The 25800-nt window shown below is 47.4% G+C and overlaps 2 protein-coding genes across 12 annotated transcripts in view; one reads left to right on the plus strand and one right to left on the minus strand.

The window, feature by feature from the left end:
* Positions 1-23: 23 nt before the first annotated feature.
* On the minus strand, positions 24-13032 carry CUNH21orf58 (chromosome unknown C21orf58 homolog). 2 transcript variants are annotated; one of them, XM_052744633.1, is made up of 8 exons: positions 12844-13032; positions 12010-12046; positions 10861-10934; positions 9844-10011; positions 6840-6951; positions 4476-4591; positions 3937-4216; positions 24-1434 (listed from the first exon to the last, which is right to left on the minus strand). In XM_052744633.1, exons 1-7 carry the CDS (start codon positions 12901-12903, stop codon positions 3977-3979), a joined length of 807 nt encoding a protein of 268 aa, XP_052600593.1. In that variant the 5' UTR covers positions 12904-13032; the 3' UTR covers positions 24-1434; positions 3937-3976. The 2 variants fall into 2 exon arrangements, 1 of the variants encoding a protein (XP_052600593.1); XR_008219799.1 differs by lacking the exons at positions 3937-4216; positions 4476-4591; positions 6840-6951; ... (2 more) ...; positions 12010-12046; positions 12844-13032 and adding an exon at positions 1984-2426.
* Positions 13033-22871: 9839 nt separating this feature from the next.
* The window catches only part of Pcnt (pericentrin), a 109324-nt gene continuing 106395 nt past the window's right edge, over positions 22872-25800 (plus strand). For 4 of the 10 annotated variants that reach the window (XM_052744634.1, XM_052744636.1, XM_052744635.1 and 1 more), the window contains exons 1-2: positions 22872-23064; positions 25112-25324. In XM_052744634.1, the coding sequence (XP_052600594.1) occupies positions 23008-23064; positions 25112-25324 (270 nt within the window). In that variant the 5' untranslated portion in view covers positions 22872-23007. The remainder of the gene's footprint in view (positions 23065-25111; positions 25325-25800) is intronic. The other 6 variants (XM_052744639.1, XM_052744637.1, XM_052744638.1 and 3 more) reach the window with 3 other exon arrangements.

Genomic DNA, 25800 nt, shown 5'->3' on the forward strand with positions numbered 1-25800 from the left:
TCCTTCTATGCTGTGAGTCCACAGGTTGTCAGGCTGACAGAAAGTTTTTACGTCTGAGCCATCCCACTGCCATCGCGTTGGCCCTTGTGGTCCTGCTGCTGGGGCTCCTCCTACTGGCTGTTAGAAGCATGATACCTGCTCAAGCCCTGGAGCGTGGAATTCTGGTCAAGTTGAAGTTCAGCTTTCCTGGACATGCTGAATACCTATGCAAGTCTGGACCACTTGTCTTCCCAGCATGTAGCCAATAACCTTGGGTCTAGATAGGGTTTTCTGACCCCTCTGCTGTGTCTACCCTCATCTACCTGTGCCGGCCCATTTTCTCCTTCACAGTCATCTAACTTGTTTATCATCTTTGGACAATGCTTCTGCGTTTCTTTTTCTTCTGTTTGGTATTTCTGATCTGGTTTGGTGGGTGTTTTTTTGGTTTGGTTTGGTTTTGCAGTGCCAAGGATGGAATCCAAGGCCTTGCCATGCTTAGCAAGTGCTCCACCACATTCCCAACCCGTTGCTCTGCTGACCAAATACCTGAACCCAGCCACTCTGGGGTGGCTCCCAGCCTGTAGCGGCAGGTTCTGTCTTGCTGCTCCAGGAGGTCCTCTGTGTTACTTTGTTAGTTTGTGTTTGTTCCAGAATCAATCCCCCACTTCTGCCAAGGATCTAAGATTCTGATCAGAGTTACATGAAATCTATGGATTGGTTGCTAATGTGAAAGTTCCAGCCCATGCGTGGACCTGGTTGCTCACATCCCTGGGCCATCTTTAAAATCTCTAGGGAGTGCTGTACAGCTTCTCAGGCTACAGGTGTGCACAACGTGCCCTCAGTCCCCATCACCACAGCTAAGGGGCATGGCCAGGAAAAGCTTCTTCCCCCAGCCACTAGGGAGCCCTAAGCCCACTACAGAGAGGCTGCTCAGACTCTTCAGTCTCCCACACATGGGCCTCAAACAACTGCCTTGACGGGGACTAGGAAGACTGAATGTGAGGGTGCGTCCATGCACGCTTCCCCAAGCCCATGGTGCTCATAGAGCCAGGGTACTCGGAGTGCTGGCATCCTTCCTCCTTGTTAACCCAGCAACGCCAGGCCGTCCAAGACAAACAACATCTGTCAAATGTCTTCCCTCTATCAATAAATTAATAATTATATGAGAGAAAAATCATGTTAGAAATCATCATGAAAAAAGGAAATTGTGTGAGGTCTTTAATTGATGCTTTTAACAAAAACTAGATTCTCTGAATTCATACCCTAATGCACACTGAAAGGTGGTTCTGTAGGAAGGGGATGTCACCACCCTGAAGCTTCCTGGGGAGTGTGTTGCATTGTCTTGTTCATCCACATGGACATCTCATCACTGTCTTCACTGTGTGGAAGCCACGTCAGCCACAGGGAAGGTCCACGCAGGGTTAACTGGCAACTCGGAACCATCTTGCCTCTGACCTGTGGGGTTCCAAGGATTCAAAAGCAGAGACCAGCTTTTTTGTTGGCAATGTAGCAAATGAAAAAGCTTAACCTCAAGCAATGAAAGTTACTATAATACTTGAAAATAGCATCTGCAGAGGCAGGTGGAATGTGGCACTCCAGTGATCCCAACAACTAGAGAGGCTGAGACAGGAGAATTACAAGTTTGAGGCCAGCCTGAACAACTGGGTGAAATATTGTCTCAAAGTGGTAAAAGGGCCATGAATGTTAACATAATGGAAGAGTACTTGGCTAGTGTGCTCAAAATCCTGGGTTCAATCAAGTATCACAAAATAATAAATCTTTAAAAATAAAACATTAAGCCAGGTGTGGTGGTGCACTCCCAGCCAGCACTCAGGAGGCACAGAAAGGTGGATCCTTGTGAGCATAGGCCTGCCTGGTCTACATAGTGAGTTCCAGGACAGCCAGAGCTACATAATAGACCTCTCAAAAAAAAAAAAAAAAAAAAAAAAAAAAAAGAACAAAAGCCATTAGAACAACAAAGAAGTTAGACATGGTTAGCCTTACCCTTAGTCTCAGCACTCCGAAGTCAGAGGCAGGTGGAGCTCATGGAATTTGAGTTCAAGGTCACCCAGGACTACACGGTAAGACCCTGTCTCAACAAACAAACAGAAAAAGGAGACGGGCGTGATTGTACATGCCTGAAATCCTAGCAGCACTCAGACTGAAACAGGAAGACTTAAGTTTGTTGTCAGCCTGGGCTCGAAAACCAAGCAACAACGAAACTGAAACCAAAAGGGAACCGATTTTACCAAAACAACAGAAAAACACCAGGAAGTCAAGGAAGCATGCACACATACATGAAAAGAACCTGACAGGACCAGGGGACAGGTGGGACAAGGAAAGCCATCATCCTCCCTTTAGGAGCCAGGGTTCAGTCTGTGTGTGGCTTCTGGGAAAATGCCTTGTAAACTGTGTGCATCCATCCATATTTATATATACAGCCTGCAGGCCACACGTGTTCACACCTCATACATGTTTCTTGTGGTTTTTTTGTGTTTTTTTTTTTTTTTTTTTTTTGGTTTTTGTTTGTTTGTTTGGTGTTTTTCGAGACAGGGTTTCTCTGTCTGGCTTCGGAGCCTCGAACTCACAGAGATCCGCCTGCCTCTGCCTCCCCAGTGCTAGGATTAAAGGCGTTTCTTGTGATTTTTATATGTGTATGGGTGTTTTGCCTGAACGTGTATATGTATACCATATGTTTGCCTGATGTCCTTGGAAATCAGAAAGGACATTGAATCCCCTGGAACTGGAGTCACAGATGTACTGAGTTGCCACGTACTGGGAACTGAACCTGGGTTTTCTGCAAGAGCAACGAACGGTCTTAACTCTTAACCATTGAGCCATCTCTCTAGCCCTTTCTTGTTTGTTTGTTTGTTTGTTTGTTTGTTTTATGTGACAGAGTCTTTCTGGCTGTCCTGGAAATAACTACGTAGACCAGGCTGGCCTCGAACTTAGTCATCTGCCTGCCTCTGCCTCCCTAGTACTAGGACTAAAAATGGGTGCCACCATGCCCAGCTCCTGATTTTATTTGTCATTACATGTAATCAATCAGCCATGGAGGTGGGGTGTATGCACACCACAGTACAGTTGTGGAGGCCAGAGGGACAACCTGCAGAAGTTGGTCCTTCCCGCCACCACCCCGCCATGTCCTGGGGATAAAACTCAGTTATCAGACTTGACAGCAAGCACTTTTAGCTGCTGAGCAGACTTGTTGGCCCTGCATGTTTTAACTGAAACCACATCACACGTTCTTCAGCTTGCTTCTTTCACTTTAGAGTGAAGTGACCGTTTCAGGCATGACAATCGGGTCTTCCCCAGTTACTGTATTTGACTTTCTCCTGGTTTGTGTGTGGGCATGTGTAGCACATCAGGGCCTCACACGTGTTCAATAGACTGTCTGCTACTGAGCTCTGTCTCCGGCCTCAATTTGACTCTCATTCCAGCCTTCCATAGGAATGTTAAAGTGTGTATGTAGTTCTAATGATTTATTCTGATCTGGAACTGTTTTTCTTACAAGTCTTCCATAATAAAATGTGTTTCACCTGGGGGAGGCCTTGGTCGCCTAGCTTTCCCAGATGGCCCTGGAGAGTAATCAAGACTGGAAGACCATGATGCTTCCTGAGATAGGCAAATGGCCCGACCCACCTGGAAAGGCAGCATGGTTTTCAGTGCAGCTCCAGGGGAAAATCCAGGGTGTCAAATGAGGGGTGCCCTGGGACCTGGGCTGAGGTGAAGGTCACTCTATGGAACCAGTCCTGCTGGGCTGTCAAAAGATCTAAGACACAGCTTTCCCAGAGGGTGACATGGCTCCACATTGACGGGCAACTGGGGCTGAGACCTGCAACTGAAATTTTTTCCTGGCTCCTTCTAACTAGCCACAGTTCAGTGGTCTAACCACAGGGTGCATGTGCTCTTCAGCACACATTGAGGAGTGGTGACCAGGCCCATCTTTCCACTTACCTGCTGCAAGACACTAGCTTCCTCCCTCTAGACTTCCGTGCTAGGGGTAGCTGGGATGGGAAGTAGTCGGCTCCGTCAGGTGGCTCACAGTGGGCAAGAAGCTGGCTGCATGTGGGAGGGCAGTGGCTGCAACCACTGGAGGCCACCCCGAATATCCGGAAGGGGCGCCTGTGGAGGCAGCCTGCAGCTGGGTGGGGGGTGTATAGTGGTGGTGGTGGTGCACTGGGGGTGGCTTCTGCTTTTCAGCTCGCAAGACTCCATGGTGTGCCCATCGTTGGTCCTGACAGAATACACAGCCAGGTCAGGACTGCAGCATCCTTTCCCTATACCTGGGCCCAAACTGTTGGGAAGGGCCGCAGAATGTGATGGGAGTACAACCTGGACATAGAGTTCTCTGTGCCCCAGCTACATTGCTTATTCCTCATGCAGAGGGACTGGGGACATTGCCTTCACCACATACCCACAAGCTAGAGAAACTCTTGCACCAGTACCCAGGAGCATCCCCCAGCCAATGACTAAATCTCAGCACCCAAACCTACCTGGAGGGTAGTAGCACGTGGCCCTGTGGGCCCAGGTGGCAGAGCTTTGAGCATCATGTTCTGCATGAGGATCTGGTGCATCTGTGCATTCTGCATTAGCATCATCTCCACCATGTCTAAAAGGAGAGTCAGGTCCTTATTCATATGTTGGCACCTGATGACAGGCTCTACTCTGAAACTAACTGCCCCTTACGCTTGTTAAAAGCAGGTGTGGAGCCTGGCGGCACTGGAGAGTGTTCGGGCTAATGGGTCTGTGTTTTTATTAAGGAGGAAAGGGAAGGTTAGAGGTAGAGAAGACAAGGGAGGTCAGGTGGAATAGAAAGAAGCTGAAAAGATCTCCCAGTCTCCAGAGGGAGGGTAGCCCTGCCCAGCCCTGAAGTGATTTGTTACTACAGTACAGAGTGCGTATCACTCAATGACACACGTGCCTGGCAACATTCTAACTTTTGACAGCGTAATGGACAAACATTAGTTTTCCCCCACAGCAACTAGACTCTGTAAACAGAGTATTGGGACTCTGTCAGCCTCCCTAAAGAAACATCCCCCAGGGCCACCTTCTCAACCAAAGGAACAGCAAAGCCCTGAGTCTCAGGGTGGGGCTCAAATAGAAGCACCAGGACCTGGACAGCCCAGGCCAGGCCATAGGAGCAAGGTAGGAAGCCAGACCTCTGCTGTGACTCCCCTGCAAGACAAAGACAAGTCAAGAGGCTAAGTGACAGTCCCACTCAGAACAAAGACTCTGGGAGCTTTGGGTGAGGCCCCCACCCAGCAGTAGCAGTGGGAGGTGCTCTGGAAGGGAAGGTTGCCTAAGTCAAGCTGTTTGGACGCCCTTGTTAGAGTCTGGCAGGACTAGATAAGAGATCAGATATCATCATCCATGCTCTGTGATATCATTCAATCCATCACTGGCTACAATGTGGATACGCCTTAGGTACAGTATACTAACTACACTAAGCCAGTCACAGACAAAAATTATACGACTCCAGTTACATACTCAAACATGTCAAATTCAGAAAAACCAAGAAAAATGGTGGCTACAGAGACTGGGGGAGGGGGGATTTCAAGTGTTTAAAAAACTTGTTGGGCAGTGATGGTGCGTGCCTTTAATAGCACTTGGGAGACAGAGGCAGGCAGATCTCTGAGTTCAAAGCTAGACTGGTCTACAGAGCTAGTTCCAGGACAGCAAGAGTTACCAGAGAAACCCTGTCTTGAAAAACAAAAACTCCTTTAATTATTTGTTGTAGTACAACAATACCATTTAATTCACACCACTGAAATGTACATCTGTGGTGGTTTGAATGTAACTGGCTACCATAAGATCACAGGGAGTGGCACTATTAGGAGGTGTGAGCTTGTTGAAGTACATGTGGCCTTGTTGGAGGAAGTATGTCACTATGAGGGTTGGCTTTGGGGTCTCCTATGCTCAAGCTACACCTACTTCAGACCACTTCCTGTTGTCTATGGGATCAAGAATTAGCTACTTCTCCATTCTCAGCTCCTTCTCCATCACCACGTCTGCCTGCATGGGGCCATGTCTCGCCATGATGATAATGGACTAAACCTCTGAGGCTGTAAGGCACCCCATTAACTGTTTTCCTTTATAAGAGTCGCTGTGGTCATGGTGCCTCTTCACAGCAATAGAAACCCCAGCTAAGACAACATCTAACAAATAGTTTGTGTGTGCTTTGTTTGTTATTGTTAGTTTTGAGACAGGGTCTCTCCATGTAGCCCTGGCTATCCTGGAACTGCTAGAGATCTACCTGCTCTGCCTCCCAAGCACTGGGACTAAAGGTGTGTGCCACTAAGTCTGAAAAAGCCATTTCTTGTCTGATCTTACAGCCCTCAGTCTCTGGAAAGGGCATCTAGTTCTTTGTTAATTCAGACGAGCCTCCAGCCGATCAAAGCCCCACAGAAGCAGAAAATAAACAACTCACAAGTCTCAGGAAGTTTTTGAAACCTACCAGATATACAAAGTACCTCCTTCCACAGTTATATAAGCAGTAAGGAATGCTGAGGAGTTCAGACCAGCCAAGCCGCCTGGAAGAGTTGGCCTGTTGATTTGCAGAGCTCTGGGATTCCAGCTTTCCTGAGTCATTATCCACCCTGGGGTGGACTTTTGGTGATCTGGCTGCCTGTTGTCCTTGTTTCTGTAAGTAACCCTAATAAACTCATTGATTAACCAAGTTGGACTTTAGTGGTATTGTTACCCTTGTCTGTTACTGGTTCTCTATCTGGGATGAACAGATGTTTATGTTGCATCTCACCAGGTAAAGGGTCACCCAACACCTACTTACAAAAATATTTTCCCTTTCAGTATATAATTTCACAAACCTAAGGTAATAGCAATCTAGAACACATACGCACCTTCCTTGATACTTCCCGATCTTTGAGTGGGAAAGGCCTGAGGAGGAGAAATCTGTGCAATTAGTGGCTGCTGGGGTAGCTGCTGAATGATGGTGGCAGGAGGCTGGGGGACCTAAGAAAGGCCAGTTGATTAGTTATATGAATGTATAGTCTTCACAAGTATCCTCCATCCATCCATCTGCACACTTAACCATCTGCTGTGGGATGTTCTGTACGGCAAATGTGTTGCTCTGATTGGTCAATAAATAAATCACTGATTGGCCAGTGGCTAGGCAGGAAGTGTAGGCAGGACAAGGAGGAAAATAAAGCTGGGAAGTGGAAGGCTGAGTCAGAGAGACACTGCCAGCCGCCATGATGAGAAACAGCATTTGAAGATGCCAGTAAGCCACGAGCCATGTGGCAAGGTATAGATTTATAAAAGTGGATTAATTTAAGCTGTAAGAACAGTTAGCAAGAAGCCTGCCACGGCCATACAGTTTGAAACCAATATAAGTCTTTGTGTTTACTTGGTCGGGTCTGAGCGGTTGTGGGACTGGCGGGTGGCAGAGATTTATCCTGACTGTGGGTCAGGCAGGAAAACTCTAGCTACAACCATCCATCCACCCACCCAATCATTTATCCATCTTCATAGCTCATCCATTTATTTTGCCCTCCTATCTATCCACCTATCCATCCATCCATCCATCCCTCCATCTATCATCCTCCTGAAGAGAAATTTAAATTATTAACACTGTAAGTTAAATAAACAATTGAATAGAAAATTTTTTACATCTGGTTATCATTAGGACTTGGTCTTGTTTTTTCGTTGTTGTTTTTGAGACAAGGTCTGCCTGTGTAGCTCTGACTGGCATAGAACTCACTATGTAGACCAGACTGGCCTTGTGCTTGTGGTGGTCCTTCTGCCTCTGCCTCTGCCTCCAGAGTATAGGATGTAAGTATATACCACCGCATCCAGCATGTACATGATATTTTTAATGTTTCTCATGTTTCCTACCTTCAGGAATGTAGTTAATGTCTGGTTAACTTTGCTTTAATAGACTTAACATTTGATGTGTCTTTTAACTTTTATGCATTTAGGCAGGCGTGTAGTGGAATTTCGTGGTGTAGGGAGTCTAGGGGTAGACCTGCTTGATGCAAGTCAGGTGACAAATCTTCCAGGGTCTTGGCTATTGTAGTACCATTACCGACTCCGCTAATTACTACAGCTCTCACATATATGGCAGGACATATGTGGACCTTGTGCACAGATAACCTCTGGTTTCTCTTCTGAGGGAAGTAAATGTGCAGCAGTTTCAAGCGAACACCAGAGAGACTTTTAATCCTCCTTAAAAGTCTAGAATGAACTTGCCCCTTCTTTCTATTCATGGAGTCAGTGGCCTAGACCATACTTGGGAGCTTTCTCCACAGAGGTGTAGTGAATTGGGGCTCATGGGCCACGTGGGCTCAGTTGTTAAAAATAAGAACAGCCAGAGACAGATGTCAACATGCATCCTTATCAGTAACCATTTCATGAAAATCAAAATGCATCCTCCTGTGTTACAAGGTATTTCTCTTCTTTTTCTCTGCAAATATGTAAGAACATGAAACTGGCCAGGTTGTGGTGCATGGGTTTAATCTCAGCACTTGGGAGGCAGGGATAGGAGGCAGGATCTATATAGTGAGGTAAGCCTGAGTGAGTCCTGGCCTGCCAGGGATACATAGTGAGGCCGAGCCTGTCTTAAAAACAAACACAATGGTCCTGACAACAGGTAAAAACACAGGCTAGCCGGGCGGTGGTGGCGCACGCCTTTAATCCCAGCACTCGGGAGGCAGAGCCAGGCGGATCTCTGTGAGTTCGAGGCCAGCCTGGGCTACCAAGTGAGTCCCAGGAAAGGCGCAAAGCTACACAGAGAAACCCTGTCTCGAAAAAACCAAAAAAAAAAAAAAAAAAAAAACAACCAAAAAAAAAAAAAAAAAAAAAAACACAGGCTAGAACATCTGGAACCTGGGTACAGATAGCTCACCAGCAAAGGGAGTTCTGTGGGATCCATTCCCTCCACTAAGTGCTGCTGCCTGTTTTCCTGCCCACAGGACAGATGTCTTCCAGGTCACCAACATGTCCAGAACTTTTTCTCTTGTGCCTATTCTCCTTATTCCTGCCCTGAGTCCCAAACAAATGTCTCACCTGGGCCTCCTAAGTCCTATGCTTAAGGATATTCTTTCTGAGCCAGCGGGATGCTTAGCAGGTAAAGGTATTCACCAAGAGACTTGGCAACTTGACTTTGATCCCCAGAACCCATATAATAGTGGAAAGACAGAACCTATTCCACAGTTTTGCTCTCTGACTTCCACATATGTACTGCGGTACATGTGTCCCACATATGCATTCCATGCACACACACACACACACACACACACACACACACACACAAACAGTACATACAATTTAAAAAGTATATATCATTTGCCCAAGACGTCAGTTGATTTCTGTTGCTTGTGACTCAGAATGCTGTGTGCAGGCCACACCACATAAAGCTCTCAGAATGGTATACCCTGCTGTTTGTAACTCTGTCCCTAAGTCAAGGGCTTAAGCATCCCTGGTCACTGTGAGGGATGTGTATTAAAGGGTTGTGCTTCTCTGAATTCAGGGTCCACTGGTGCTAAACTCCCCTGATCCTTCCAATGCAGCTGTTAGATGGGTCCATCCTGAGAGTTGGCCATCCCTAAGCCAGTCCTCCATGTATTTCCCCAGATGACCCATGGTACCATGGGCAGCAAATGAAGCTGCTATTGGCTCTTAACAGATTGAACCTCTCCAGAGCTCTGGCATCCTGCTGGGACCTCCTGGAAAAGAAATGAGAGTGTCCTTGGCCTCCCTTTCTGGAAGTAGGAGGGAAGGGAGAGACACCTGTGGCCTCCCTGATTGGAAAGCCTGCTGGCAATACGGTGCACTTCTGCATGGCTATGAAGTCTCATTTCTGACCCTCCTACCCCACTAGAAGCTGCTGTTACCCAAGAGCCCTACCGGGGCCTGGATGATCCTTGGTGGCTCTGGTGGTCGGGGCAAAGGTGGGGAAGCAGCAGGGAAGGCTTTCACGGGAGGCACCTCTGGGTTCAGGGCTGGCACCGTGGTTCTCTCGTGTGTCCTCCTCCAGGCATGGGCTGGGGAGTGCTCATTCATCAGCTGCTGTTCCTAAAAGGTTGACAGCCTGTTGGTTATAAAGCCATCAGCAGAGGACCCTGATTCAACCTATGAACCTCACTGGGTGAACAGGCTCTCACCAGTATGGTTTCCCCATGCCTCACCCCTGCCAGGGACTATGGCACCCAAATGTTCAAGGCGGAGTCCCTGGAACTAGGGATCTTTTTGTCCCTCTTCCCAATGTGACCATATTGAATAAATCATTTTTTCTACTCTCCACTGTTAATTTGACTTCTAATTGACTTATTGAGAATGGGTGGCCAAACTGGACTTGGGACAAAGGTTATGACCCCAAGTTCAATAATACTCCTTAGGAAACACTTGGAAATTCTGATTCTCTTAACATGTACCAAATACTTGTAATATGTTTCTAGCTGTTATTGTTTCCCAGCCAACAATCTAATGGTTCTTCATGCTTGTAGGTAGCTATCCCACTGTGAAAAGAACAAACCTCTAGTCCTAGGGGATTGTGGGGATGACACCCATACAGATGCTTCTACACATGGCCACTTCTTGCTGCTGGCCAGTTTAGTTTATGTGAGCTCTGTGTCCTGTGGGAATGGGCCTTGACTCATTGCCTGCTCTGTGACAGTGACCTAAGCAGTTTCTAAGCTCACATACTGCCTATACCTGACATTTACCTTCTCTAATGTCCTCAGAGAAGTGATGGGCTGGGAGTATTAGTCTCTTAAACGCTCACAGTTTCAGTTACCAGCCCCCGATTTGCAAGCATTAGCTAACTGACCCCAGGAGTACAGACAAGCATTTGTTGCAGTCTCCTAGCCAATGTATTAGCCCACGGAGAGTTAGGCCCCGGGTTAGGCAGGTGGACAGGCCTACCCAGAGTTTCTGTAGAAGGTCTTTCCTTCTCCTCAAAGCACGCTGCAGGGCAGTGTCTGGCTTTTCCTGCTGTCCTGGGTGGAGAAGGCACACATCACTGAGGAGTATATCCTGGCTGGTAGCTCTGGCGGAGTGCCCCAACTTCCCGGCACCCTGGGATTCAGAGTAGTCTGGAGCCTGCTGAGCTCATATCTGTCATAAACATCCATTCCAAAGAAGGAGGGACCAGGGCTGGGGCAGGGAGAGAGGGGGCTATGGTAGAGAGGGGAGGACTTGGTTAGTCAGCCCAGTGCACTTTCTTGGTCCTGAAAGGCACTGAAAGTCAATAGAACAGCTCTCTCTTAGTGCTCCAGCATTCTGTACTACAGGAGGCCTCCACAGGCCCAGTCATGCCTCCATAGCCCTGGCCTCAAGCTGTCTGGAAAAGACAGGCATGCTCACCAACTGGAGGGAGAAGGTCTTACTCCAGAGAAAGCTCTGGAAAGAGCATGCTTGCCCTGGCATCCTAATGGAGCTGGGATTTTGATGATGCCTGGACAGCTTTACCTGGGACACCCTTTGGCACATGTGTGGCCATTGGGTTGTGTAGAGGTGCCCTGGATCATGTGGCCTGGTTTGCCAATTTCCATCTAGATTTGAGGCTCCCAGGTCTGGCCAGCTGCAGTCAGTGTTCCCAGAGTTACCCACAGTATGAATACTCCATGTTTTAAAGAATAAGGCATGTTCCTCTGGCCTTGGATCCTCATTCAGATGTCCATAAACCCATATTCTGGTCCCAGGTACTGAGAAGGATAAGACTGAGCTCCTGCCCATCCCTGGAGTCAGAGCAATATGAATCTGAATTGGTTGGGACAATTTTTGCACCAAGCAATCTGTCACATGACCCCTCTGTGCCTATATTTCCTCATTTATGAGATGTATTCCCTTTCTCTCTAAGAGTCTTTGGCGAAGGGTGCAGCATGTGTGCATGCATGTGTGCATGCCAGTGTGTGTGTGTGTGTGTGTGTGTGTGTGTGTGTGTGTGTGTGTGTGTGTGTGCTGTTTTACAGGTGAAAACAAAAGCCAAGGCCTGCTCTGTGCTCTGCCTGCCACACCTCTGATCTATTCTCCTTCCTACTTGTATGTGCCCAAGCATCTTAAAGCTCTTACCTGCTCTGTCCATGCTTTCACGTTCCTGTTCCAGCATCTGTGAGGAGGAAACTGTGATGGGGACTTGGCTCCAGATTGGTGAGTGGAGTCTGTGCTGCCCACCTGCCTGTGTAGCTGATATTCCAAAAGCTATAGGAGTGGTCAGCACCCCAAAGGAAGTAGGGAGGGCAAGAGGCACCTTCCAAGTGAGTAGATGGGGCAAGGGTCACCATTCTATTAAGGATTATTCCGGTCATGTTCTCAAACATAATGCATGCCGTCCATCTTAAACCCAAAGTGGTTTAAGGGGCCCCAAGGTGATGATCTGTTGAGACACAGTAGGACATCCTAATGTACACTGATGGACACCAAAGGGTTTCCCTGCTGGAACCCAAATGGGACATCTTGAAGGGCTCCAAGAAGGATGCTCTGGACAGATTTCTGAGTAGCAACCTTGCAGAGACAGTTGGTATCCAGGGCCAGCGGGGCCCTGAACTAGGGGTTCCAGGGTTGGTAATAGGTAGGAAGGAGAAGAGGAACAATGCAGGCAGATATGGGCCCTACGCTTCATTGCTTGCCAGGGCAGGCATGTTGGTCATTGATCACTGAGAATTTCATAGATGGTCGAAAAGGTGGAGAAGACTAGGCATGACCGGGTTTTTCCCTGGGGATGTTGGGCTCTATCTCCACAGTGAGGAGTATCCCTTTAAACACGAGCCTGGAGGTACAGGAACTTTATAGGGATATGCCCCAGAAGTACGCTTGCTGGAGGGACAGCCTGCCTCCTGACTTTGAGGCGGGAGATGAGAGCAAGCAACAGGGGTTGACAACAGCAGTGGGTAGGCTCTGTCTTACCTGTTCCAGGACTTGCAATGTCAGCCGGGTCATCTGATCTGTCACCGAGGAGTCCAGCATCCTAACAACTGTATAAGAGGCCACCGAGAAGTGCGAGGCTGAAGTCCCACTCTGCCTTGGTTACATGCAGCAAAGAGCCTCCTTAGGGGTCATGTTGCCTCAAGACAAGAAGAGAAGAGTAAATAAGAGATTGACTGTGCCTCCCTGGACTCCAGTGCCAGAGCCTGCCCTGGAGTCTGTGACAGTTGCCACTCTGTGGAAGTGAGGTCTTGGGTTGGTTGCTAGGATGCCTCTGGGAGTCCTTCCTGGGCTCTGTGTCCAGTAAATGGGTTGCCTGTAAACACTGATCCACAGGCGTGGCCAGGCACATATCAGCGGGGAGGTAAAAGGCCAGGGGGACATACTTCAGATTTCCTCCAGCACCACTTACCCAGGGAAGTAGTGCAAAGGAATGAGTGAAGGACTCCCCATCTCCCGGAGATCCACACCCACTGTTGTTACAACCAACCCCTGTTGTTGCTCTTCGCTAATCTCCTGCCTCCGCAAACTGCCAGGAGAAGTTCCTGCTTCCAGAGCAAGCCTCCCACCCCCACCCCCCACCCCCCCAAGCCCCCCCAGTCTGGCTTCTCAAGGAGGAGCTATGACTTCTTGTTTGATTTTTTTTCTACAGCGTAGAACTAACTACGTTCTAGCAGTTTCCAAAGTCGGGAGGCAGGCTGTACCTACCAGCAAGTGTACTTCTGGTGCACAGCCCTATAAAGCTGCCTCTGTGACACTTGGTCCTTACTTGGAACCTTCAAAGAATAAAGGCAGTGTGACTGGACACCAGGAGGACCATGGGAAAGGAGCCTCCTGGGGGTTTCAGGACATTTTTTTGTAGCAGAGGCTTTGGCCAGAGAGGGGTCAAGTGCACTTCCTAAGGGGGCGCCCGGCCAGAGGGTACAGACAAGAGTAAAGAAAAGGAGGTCACATATGGGGGTGGAGGCTCTAAACCAAATGGGGTGTAAATCAGTGCCTCCTCTTGAGGAAGGAGATGAAGCTAGGCCATAGCAGGGTCTAAGCCCTATGAACCTGAGAGACAATCAGGGTAGGGTCAGCACCCCCGGAACCCAGCTAACTCTGGACACCGCATCCGATTGAAGGCGAGTTAGAGGGGCAGACATAGACAAGGAAAGCAAAAGCAGGCCCCCTGAGATGGTGGCTTCTTTTCTCAGAAGACATTGCTAGGAGAAACAGCAAGGCATGGGAGTGGGTATCATAAACGGGACCGATAAGGGAAAGCAGGAACTATCCTCAGTTGGGACATCTATGATGTTTTCCCTCTGTTTGACTTGGCCTGTGGCTCTCTGGGAGTTAGTGCCTTTCTTATGACATTGTACTGAAGTCATAACCTATCAACACAACTTACCCCTGCCATGCTGACCCTAGAAGCAGCAAACCTGTTTCTCTGTTGCAAAATGCGCATCCTCTTTCTGTACTGGCCTCTCTGGTAGGAAGTTGCTAGGCACAGTAAATGTTTACAGGGTAGGGAGCCATATCCAGTGCCTGTGAGAGCATCCGTGTAACTCACTTCAATAACTTTTAATACTAAAAATAAATTGAAACAAGATCCAAGTGCTATTCTTGCAGAACTGCTTTCACGTTTATAAACGGCTTTCTGCGGCCGTTGGCTCAGGTGAACTGGGCACATGCTCCCCCATTGCCAGTAGTAAATGGATAAAAAAATAACTTTAAAACTCAAGATTCTGGTATGACTCGGGGCTTTGGTGGTTCTTGGGAAATCTGATCTTGCTGTCTTTCTGGCCCCTTCTTCTAATGAGCCTACTCTCTCATTTGCACACAACTGCCAATTCTGAATCTGGGAGTCGAGAGGATTCCACTCACCAAGGAGGACTGCCATTCGGCCCAGAGAAGAGTACTTCTTTGTGGTTTCCAAAACTTCCTCAAGTTTTGTTTACATTGCAGGCACTTAGGTGCGTGGTTTCCACTGAGGCCGCCTGACAAGTCTGTTGGTGAAGTTACTTCTTTGCGTTAAGGGAAGGAATTGTTTCTGCTTTTGTCTGAGAGGAGGGAGGAAACCCAGTCATGCAGACCTCCACAATAAACCATGTTCAGCCGGAGGTGTGGGTAAACTGAGCGGAAAGTACCCCAAACCCACTGATCTACTATCAAGAAGGCGTTCAATGCATTAAGACAGTGGGGTTTATCTGAAGAAATAAGAGAGGAAAAAGCTCAGGCCTGCCCTCCTGAGCCCCCATCTTTCTTTCGAGGTCCTCTAACTACAGAATTATAGGGGGCTGTGCTACCCTGCTCGCTTCACCAGCCAGGGCTGCAGCATGGTTGAGTTTTGTGGATGTTCACTTTTTTCCTTACCGGGAAACCATCAAAAGGTACTGAAACAGCTTAAAAAACCGTCAGTGCCCAGACTCCACCCCCGCCTGCCCTAGGAACTACACTTGCCAATGAACAAATGGCTCCCCATTCCTCTTCATAAAGTGTTTTGCAACACCAAAAGGACCCTCCTTCCCTGCTGAGAAAGGGTCCTGATATGTAAAAACAGTCTGGAGGTACGGCTTCATGTGATGTTTACAGTATCAAAGGTTACTGGTAAAGACCCCCTCAGCTGCACCAGGTGTGATGTGATTATAGACCTTTGACTTTAAAAACCATTTCCTCAGCCAGGCGGTGGTGGTGCACGCCTTTAATCCCAGCACTCGGGAGGCAGAGGCAGGAGGATCTCTGTGAGTTCCAGGCCAGCCTGGTCTACAGAGTGAGATCCAGGACAGGCACCAAAACTACACAGAGAAACCCTGTCTCGAAAAGCCAAAAAAAAAAAAAAAAAGAAAAGAAAAAAGAAAAAAAAAAAGAGGGCCTCTTTCTGTGTTGATTGTAAGGGAGGGTACAGTGAAATCACGGAACCAGGCACTGTTGGTGCAAAGAAAGGTTTATTGGGGAAATTCACGGTGTGATGGCAATCTCTTGAGAGACAGAAAACAGCAAAAGGTGGAGAAAGCTTTGCCAGTTTTAAAGGGGTGTGTTTGCAGTGGGAGGAAGCATGTAAGTGGGAACAGCCCGTAAGTTAGAATGGTGGTGGGTAGGAGGGTCTGAGGTGTTTTGTAGGCCAGAAGAGCCTTGGAGCTTGTGACACGGGTTACAGGTATGTGTTAATAGGAAACTTGATACCCCATTGCTGGAGGTATGGCTATAGGGGTGGACAAGGAAAGTAACTGCTCTCTCTGACAAACCTGCTTCACAAGTTTATGAGAAATGATTTTTTTCAGGCTCGCTCTTTCTTTTCTTTTCTTTGCTTCTTCTTCTTCTTCTTCTTCTTCTTCTTCTTCTTCTTCTTCTTCTTCTTCTTCTTCTTCTTCTTCTTTTTCTTCTTCTTCTTTTTGGTTTTTTTGAGACAGAGTTTCTCGGTGTAGTTTTGGTGCCTGTCCTGGATCTCACTCTGTAGACCAGGCTGGCCTCAAACTCACAGAGATCCACCTGCCTCTGCCTCCCAAGTGCTGGGGTTAAAGACATGTGCCACCGCTGCCCGGCTAGGCTTTTTCTTTAACTGCTAGCAATCCTTCTGTTCACCTGGTCAGAGTCCAGCCTGAGCTGAGTCTGGACTGTCATTTAGGAGATCGTGAATGGCGCTGCCATTTTGGGGGCCGACTTTGGCTCTAACAGTGATGTCATTGGAGATTCAAGTGTATGAAAAGAAGATCTTGGATGCTAGGTTTAAAACATTTGGCTGCCTTTCTGCAATTGCCTCCAGCTCTGTAGCCTCCAAATGGGTGAGAGTAAAGGCAGTGGAGGAAGATTTGATTATTAAAAACACAGATACTGCCCAGGAGCTCTGCCTTCCATCCATGAAACTGCAGCGCTCAATACCAGTGGACCCCATCAAGGCCTCCCTGGCTGATTACACACTGAAATAAGGCTCCAAGAAAGAAGAGGATGCTATGGAATAATCCTTTTATACACTGTGAAGATTTGTCACTCAAATTGGTTTAATAAAAAGCTGATTTGCTGATAACCAGGCAGGAAGTATAGGCAGGGTAACCAAACTAAGGATGCTGAGATGAAGCGGGGAGTCAAGAGAGTCATGAGGAGACACAGAGAAGCAAGATGAGCATGCCATACTGAGAAAAGGTACCGAGCCACATGGCAAAGCATAGGTAAGAAATATGTGTTAATTTAAATGTAAGCAGTAGCTAGAAACAAGCCTGAGCTATCAGCTGAGCATTTATAATTTATATTAAGTCTCCAAGTCAGTTATTTGGGAAGTGGCTGCCAGTTATTTGGGAACAGGTGGTCAGGAAAGGAAAACTCCACCTACAAGAGACAGAGAAGCAGTGAGTCCTTGGTGAAGCTCCAGCTAGTCACAGCAGCTGCTTCCTTGACATGCATTCACCTGAACATCCAGCTGCCCTCACACCATATCAAAGAACTATAAGGAATGCACAGTATCCACCATTCACATTGTTACTCTATGCAGGCAAATACACATCTAAGTAGTCTTTCTGCTCACTTGTCACCTTAATGCATTTAGTGTTTTGAATTATTTGTGTGTGGTCTCAGAACTGAAATCAATACTGAAGTCTTAAGTTTTGATAGCCTGTGGAGTGCTACATGAAGTTTGACCTAAATCTGTTTGTGGGGAAGATTGCCTGTAGAATGCCTTGTTCTGATTATTTGACAGGATAATCCTGTGTATTTAAAAGTTCTGCATATATAACAAAAGAATGTCAGGCAAAACAAAAACAGAGTGGCTGCTGCTTGATGTTGGGGTTACTTCTTCCCCTCACCCCTTGGAGGAGGAAGCTAGCCACTTCCTGCTCTCCAGCATGTGATCCTCACTTTCCTGGCTTCGAATGCTGCCCCATTCTCAAGTCTGACACTTTCGTTTTCTCCACATTGGTCTTCTTCCCAGGACATTCAATTCTTTGTCCATCCTATGGACTGAACTGAGTGGTACTCCTTGATGACCACCCCTTACCCCAGACCCCTACAACATTCTGAAAGAACAGCGAGTGCCCCAACCCCCAAGGCACTGCTCAGCCCCAATATTTTAATTTTTGATTATATCTTAAAGATTTATTTTTATCATTTCAAATTACGTTGTATACATACATTATGTGTATGTATGTGTCTATACATGAGTTAGTGCTGTTAGGATCAGAGGCATCTAATTCCTCCTGAAGCTGGTATCATATGTATGCAGTTGTGAGTTGCCTGACATGGGTGCTGGGAACCAAACTCTGGTCCTTTGCAAGAGCAGTAAGTAACCGATTCTGGCTCCTGGTTTTATGTCAACTTGGTGCAAGCTAGAGTCTTCTGAGAGAAGGGAACCCCAGTTGAGAAAATGTCTCCCTAAGATTAGGCTGTAAGCAGGAAGGTCTTTATTTTTTATTTAGATAGGGTCTCTCTATGGAGCCTGGCTGACCTCAAACTCAGAGACCCACCTGCCTTTGCTTCCCCACTGTTGGGATTAAATCATGTGCCACTACACCCAGGAAGGATTTTCTTAAGAAGTGAGTGATGGGGGAAAGCCCACCCATTGTGAGTGGGTGGGCATAGCCCTGCGTTCTATACCAGGTTGAGCAAGCCAGTAAGCAGTACTTCTCCATGACCTCTGCATCAGCTTTTGCTCCCAGGATCCACCAGTTTCAGTTGCTGCCTTGACTTCTGTTAATTGCCAGAGGCCATGTCAGAGGAGCAGTGGATGGCAGATGAGTTTAGGAGATGTCAGCCCACCGGAAGGAGCCTGCCCCCCAATCTCGGTTGGGTGGGACCTGGGCACCACAGACCCTGGATTGTCTTTCGACCTGTGGATTGTTATTGTGGAGATGGCTTGTACCATCTGATTGATAGTGGTGGTGTTGGCTTATGCAGAGTTTTGATGAGTGAAGGTGGATACAGGGAGGTGTTGCACAGCTGGGGCCTATGAGTTTCACTTAGGGAGCTGCAGGGATTGTAGCTCAAGTTGATGATTAAGAGAAACAGTTGAGTCCCCGAGCCAGGCTGCCTCAAATTCCTTTAATCTTAATGTTGAAAGACACAGTCACAGGTTTCAGTGTGCATCATTAGCTGAAACAAAGCCTTATACTAACTTGAGGTTAAATCAGATGTTTTGATAATAGCCTTAAGTGAAAAGCCTAAAAAAACAATTTAAAGTTCACAAGGATACATAGCTGAGGTCAAAAATATAAAACAGCCCAACTGTTACTAGCCGACGTATTTTCTTGCTAGGGTTGTTTGGTGATCAAAAGTTGTTGTGCCCAGGTCGCAAGACCCCCAAGCAAGTACACAGAGGTTTTCATTAAAAAAAAAAAAAAAAAAAAAAAAAAAAAAAAACAAAAAAAAAACAAGCAAGCTTGGTCTGCAGTCCAGCATCCAGCACAGCAGGTGGAGGAGAACAGCCCTGAGCACTCACTTTAAGGGGTTTATATAGGAAAAGTTTACATGCAGCTTGGGATTGGATGAGGGGGCTAGGGGTGAGGTAAGCATAAGGTTACTAATTGGTAACAGGATTCAGGGTATCTATAGGGACATAAATTTTTATTCCCTATGTCCTGCTTTTGTTGATACATTCATATTTATTGGTGCAGTCCTACTCTCCTCTAAGATCAACTTCTGGTCGGTTGAGTCCATTACTCCCCTTATCTTGTTTTGCCAAGTCCAGGATACATAGATTTATTGTCCCAGCCTTAAGTTCAACTTCTGATCACTTCTAAAGCTGCTGATCAGCAAATACCTTTGGAGGAGGGGAGGGTGAAGCATCTCTTAAGATGGCTACTGATTTTTCCCTTTCAAGGTGATGATTAATTCCTTGTACCCATTCTTGCCCTCAATCTCCTGATATAAAAAACTATTGATGAATGGGTATGCACCCTAAAGATCTAAAGTACAGCTGACTGATTTTTTTTTATGTATAAAAGTTTAGGTTTGTGATTCCTTTAAGAGTGTATAGGGTAGCCAGGCAGTGGTGGCACATGCCTTTAATCCTAGCACTCAGGAGGCAGAGCCAGGCGGATCTCTGTGAGTTCAAGGTTAGCCTGGTCTACAGAGCTAGTCCAGGACAGGCTCCAAAGCTACAGTGAAACCCTGTCTCAAAAAACCAAAAAACAAAACAAAAAACCTGTATAGATAGATATTAGAATGAACAGTTTTTTTTTTTTTTTTTAAAGAGGTGCTTTGACCTTGAGGAATCCTTACGGAAAACAGTAGTTGTTCTGCTGAAGGAGCTTTGCAGCCATCCCATGACTTTGGTCACAGGATGCCTCAGGCACACCTGAGGCTCTTGTATTTTTGTGTATTACACACGATACATAATAAAGGACTAAAGTCATGGAGACACGTGATGCTCTCCTTCAGTAAGACACGTAACTTAAGATTAGGGGTCTTGGTATGAGGAAATACTTTGTGTAACAAGCAATAAACACACCATTGTATGGCTGTTTGGGGTTCAGTCCATCAGAGAGGCTGGACCTTCCTGCTGTCACAGAGGCCTTAACATTTCATCTTGGAGTGCCTTTTTTCTTCAACCAACAATGAAAGAACAAGGAAAGAACACAAAAGAATAAAGAAGGAAACCATTGCTGGGCGGTGGTGGCGCAGGCCTTTAATCCCAGCACTCGGGAGGCAGAGGCAGGCAGATCTTTGTAAGTTTGAGGCCAGCCTGGGCTACCAAGTGAGTTCTAAGAAAGAAGCCAAAACTACACAGAGAAACCTTGTCTCAAACGAGGAAACCATCAAGAGAGAGTGTGAGTGTCTTTTTTCCTACCCCCTCAGATAGATGTCTTAGTATGTACTGATACCATGGATTCCTTTTTGAGACCTGTGCTGCTGGAGGCTGGTCCCACAGGCATCGATAGTTAATCAACTGTGTGTGATTCAGGATATGTAAGGCAAATAAACCCTTTCTTCACCAACTTGCTTTTGGTCATGGTATTTCATCATAGCAACATTAACACTAAGACACACTCTAAACCACTAAACCATTTTTCCAGCTTCCAATATTTTTATTTCCTATTATTTATTCATTTTTGAGACAGGGTCTCACTATTTAGCCCTGGCTAGCCTGGAATTCTCTATGTAGATCAGGGTGACTTGAAACTAATAGAGATCCACCTCCCTCAGTCTCTCAAGTGCTGAGGCTATTAGCCTGAGTGACCACACCCAGCTCCAGGCTACACACACACACTCACCCCGGGAACTAGAGACGGTTCAGTGGTTAAGAGCCTACTGCTCTGGCAGAGGAGCTGAATTTAGGTCCCAGAACCCACACCTGGCAACTCAAAACTGCCCTGTAACTCCAGCTTAAGGGGATCCAATACCTTGCTCTGGCTTCTGAGGGGATCTGCCATTTCCACCGAGACTCTTATTCATTTTAGGTGTTTTTTTTTTTTTTTTTTTTTTTTTTTAAGATTTTAAACTTATGTGTATGAATGTTTTGCCTACATGTATGTAAGTGCACCACATGTGTGCTTAGTGCCCTCAGAAGCTAGAGCTGAGCATCAGATCTCCTGAACTGGAGTTACAGACGATTGTGAGCTACCATCCCATGCTGGGGGTCAAACCAGGGTCCTCTGGAAGAGCAGCTAGTGCTCTTAACTGCTGAGCTCTCTCTCTAGTCCCCAGTTTTTAATATATAAAATATGATCCCCAAACATTTAAAAAATATTGCATTGCTCTGCGTGGCAGTGGTGCGCACCCCTTTAATCCCAGCACTGGGGAGGCAGAGTCAGGTGGATCTCTGAGTTTCAGGCCAATTGGCCTCGGTTAAGAAAAAAAAATTGCATTGCTCAAAGAGACCAACATATCTTGAAGGACAGGTCAGCCCAGAGGGAACACCCCACCCTACCAGCATTTCATCAGTGTGAGAAACACTTCATAAGATTCCTGGAGACTCTGAGTAAGGAAAGTGAAGCAATTTATTAAGTGAGAAGGCAAAAATGGCTGGACGCAGATTAGGTATAAAGTAGTTTTTATAGCCCTAAATGCATTTCCCTGTGTCTGAATTCTTCATTGCTAAATCCTTTAGGGAGGTACAATCTTCCAAGTGTTATCCTCTCTCCAGATTCCCCATCCTATTGATGCAGGACGCAAAGCCTTATCTAACATATATACAGGAGCTCAAGATCCCCTCCTTTTTCAAATACATTGGCTTAGTCCCATAACAGCCTGTTACTTTTCAACCTAAAGATAAAAAGTGTTCAGCAAGCAGGCACTAGCTGTTGGCTAGGGAAGACAGGACCCTAATCCTTCCTGGTTATCTGTGATGCACTGATGAGTTCTAAACGCGCCTCTTATTTAAAGTGGACCATAATTGATTTATTTTCTTACACCAGGGAGACTGTTTCCAGGTAGAGTCGCAATCAGGAGCCTCAACACAGTGATGCTGTGCATGAATACACAACGGCCCTCAGTGGCAACTCCGGGCCCACTGGGGACACCAGTCCAAGTTTTAGGTGTTATTCAGTGAATAACTCCGGTTGTACTCGGCTCTTGGGTTGAAGACAGAGGTCAGTATTTAGGAGGGGCAGAAAAGGTTAAAGCAGGGCCGAGGAGGTAGGAAGAATCTAAGCCAACCGACTGACTGACTGCACCAGTGGACCAAAAAAATTCACAGCACCCTCCCTAGGAGAATTAAAAGGGAGGCTAGCGTCCTACTAACGCTGAGGAACTGTGGGGCTTAAGGCGAGAGCGGATTCGAAAAACGACTTTTGCAAGGTCTGCGAAGAGAGTGGAAGGCGTGAGCCCGAGGCTTGGACGGCCGCTCGCGTGTGAATCCTCCTCCTGTCGGGAGGGGGCGCTAGGCAGTGCCGCCGCCGGGAAACGGTTTGCGCGAACCTTCCCGCCGGACGGTTGACGAACAGCCCCGAGTCCCGGGAATACTGCATCCCGCTTATTGGTGTTGCTGAAAAGGGTGGGAGCGTCAATGCACCAATTGGAGGCCGGAGAGAGGGCGCTCCGCCCCCGCAGCGTCACGGGCGGGCGCGTGCGCAAGTCGGCACACGGCTCCGGATTGGCGGTGCAGCGGGGCGGTGCTGACAGTTGCGTGTGTGGGGGTGGGGACGCGAGTGGGTGACGGGAGGGAGTGTAAATAGAGCGAAGGAGGGTTCGCGGCTGTCCTGCCCCCTCCGAGCGACTCTCGAGGAGCCCCAGTTGGAGATGGAAGAGGACGAACAGGAGCAGCGGCGCAGGAAAGTGGAAGCTGGGAGAGCCAAGGTAGCGTCCTTCTCTCCGCTTTGCTGTGGAGAGAAATCCTAAGGAGGTTCTAGTGCTCACACTGCCGCTTGACGAAAGCGGTGGTGGCGGAGCAGTGGAAGCTGCCGAGTGCTTGCCCTTCCCGCCGCTTCTCCAGAATACACTTCCTAGCCGCCGCCATCTTGAATCCACCGCCCTCGGTCTCGCCCCGCCCCGTTGCAGCCCCAGCCAATCAGCGTCTGAGACGCACATGCCTCGTAGGCGGGCCGAGCGCTGTGGGCGTGCCCTGATCACCTAGCATTCCTGGTTGTTGTGCTTCCGGTGGCCGGGGCGGACCTCTCCAAGGCTTTTTAAAAACTGCCTTCAGACTTCGTTTTCCCGGGAACCAAGAGCTTGTGCTCCCGTGTGGTGTTCTGGAGCTGTGTTTAGTTGTTCGCTCTCTGGCAGGGCCCTGCAGCTGCGATACTTCTGATGGTGCTCTTTTTATCTCCCTCTGCTCCAGATTTCGATTTTGTTTGATACTCTACCCTGGGAACATTTGTGGCTGTTAAGATAGTTGTTTAAAAAGTGATGGGGACCTAGAGGAATTGAAGGTGCGAAGGTTTTGGAAGTAGATCCCTGGCACCAGCCATGGCTGTGGCACCAGAGGATAGTTCCCCATTCTGTCAACCTAGGACTAGGTATAACCACCGTGAAACGGCTGTGTTGATTTTGTGATTCGCCTAGTTACCTAGTAGGAGCAATCCTTCATTTGAATCAACCTGCCCCCCCACCCCCCACCCCCACCCCCTGCGCGCGCTAACATACAAAATACATACACAGTGGAAATGATAGCACAGCAGTATCAGATAGCAGGTGACAGCCAGAAGACATAGTGGTCTTTTTCCCTCTGATAGGCGGTAGGTGTGAAGAGGGATGTAGAGATCCCCTCTTCTTTTTATAAGCCAGACACGTGACAAATGAGGGAGTACCGAGTTCAGCATTTCAACTTGGGGAACTGGTGTCTGCGCTTGAGTGGTTTGTGAACACCAGTAGATGGACTTAAGGGAGAGGGAGACTGAGGAGAAGAACCAAGACTCCACCGTTCAATGACCATAGCCAGAGAGTAGGTCTGTGCTGCAGAGGAGAACTTTGTAACAGATAGTTACATTTGATGGAAGACGGCAGTGGATGAGAACAGAGTTGGTACAGCAGGGTGTGTGGTCCTTCAGATTTCTTTTCACACAGATAAATGGCCTTGTTTATTTTCTCTGCCAATGAAATCGTGTGTTTCCGTGTTCATTGACGGGGCACATTTGCTTGTATGGCCATGGCTGTTTCTGGAGGGACTTAGGTGTTCCCCTGTGAAAAGCTCGAGCTTCCGCGCTTGCTTTTTGAGTGGGGTATGAGTGGGAGATGGTGTGTGAATGCAGTCGAAAATCTCGTATTTGAGGCACTGAGAGAAGCTAGGCTGTGCCTCTGACTGGCAGGCAACATTCCCTGATGGTCCCTAGTGCTTTGCTGAGCTGTGTCATGAAAAATAGAACATCGGATTCCATAAAGGAAGATGCTAGAGTGACCTGGCTTGATTAAGTTTTTGCTATTTCTGTACCTTGTCTCAGAATCTATGGCAAGGAAGTTTTGGCTGGGCGATATATTTCTTCGATTAGAGAAGAATGGGGGCAAAGAGGGAATGGGGGCAAGGAGGGAGCTTTATGTAATAGTACGAAGGTTTACATATTCCTTAGTTAAGCTCTCAGTGTATTAAATGGATGCATTTTTAAATTTTCTATAAACTGCCAAGTATTAGAACAGCTATTCTTCTAACCAGCCATATTTTTTTCTTTTGTCTGCATCTAGGCATAACTAATAGTCATTAGTAGACTCAGTATAATTTGGAGTTCAATGCCAAGGTCATAGATGTCAATGAAGGCAGTGTTTTATGGGAACGTGGTCCCTTGGCCTCGCGTGGCCGAGTGGACTGAGCTAGCTCAAACTCCATGCTCCCCACCAGCGTGTTGACTCTGTGGTTTTGTTACTTTTTTCTCGTCTACCTCTGTTTCTACTACTTCTCTAAATTTTTTCGCAGCTTGCTAGCTTCCGACAGAGAAAAACCAAAAGTGACTGTCCGAATTCGAAGAAGAAGACGGCGAAGAGGAAGGGGTCGGCTGTCGATGCGCCTGTCCAGGAGGAGGGTCCGGTAGCCCCTCCAAACAGTGAGCTCCCCCTCGGAGGGGCTGCCTGCGAAAGCAAGTCATGCAGTAACACCCTGGAGGGGACCAGAGGGGCCTTTGCAGCTCAGGTAGATTTACTTCTCATTATGTTAATGTGTTGTCTATCTCGTAGTTATCGCTGTAGTTAATTTACTAAAAGTGGCCTAAAGTAAATATATTATGTAAAAAGTATTATGATACGTAAATGAATGGCTTGTCTTTAAAGTTTATTTTATCTATTATGGTGTGTGTGCGGACACCCATGCCGTGCTGCTGTGCGTGAGAATGACTTCGTGGAGTAGGTCCTCTCCTTCCACCTCTGTGAGTTTTGGGGATTGAATGTAAGTTGCTTGGTTTGTACGGCAATGGCTTTACCCAACAATGGCTTTAACTCGACAGCCCCAGTGACTCACCTTTAATATGATTTTGAAGAGTTTGGACTACCGTTTAAAGACAAATGTCAGTTTGGTGCTTTGCTAAGGGACCTTTACAGGGACAGCAGTTTGTGTGTGTGTGGTGTGGTTCTGTGTGAGTTCTCTGCGTGTGACATTCCTTTACCTACTTT

The sequence above is a fragment of the Peromyscus californicus genome, unplaced genomic scaffold (genome assembly GCF_007827085.1).
Source record: "Peromyscus californicus insignis strain IS unplaced genomic scaffold, ASM782708v3 Scaffold_19__1_contigs__length_69161282, whole genome shotgun sequence".
In the NCBI taxonomy this organism is placed as follows: domain Eukaryota; kingdom Metazoa; phylum Chordata; class Mammalia; order Rodentia; family Cricetidae; genus Peromyscus; species Peromyscus californicus.

Coding starts and splice junctions, on each gene's coding strand:
- CUNH21orf58 (XM_052744633.1), bottom strand. CDS start 12,903: ATGCTGGACTCCTCGGTGACAGATCAGATGACCCGGCTGACATTGCAA. Junction 10,935..12,009: donor TGAAAGCATGGACAGAGCAG/GTAAGAGCTTTA, acceptor TTCTCCACCCAG/GACAGCAGGAAAAGCCAGAC. Junction 10,012..10,860: donor ACCTTCTACAGAAACTCTGG/GTAGGCCTGTCC, acceptor TCAACCTTTTAG/GAACAGCAGCTGATGAATGA.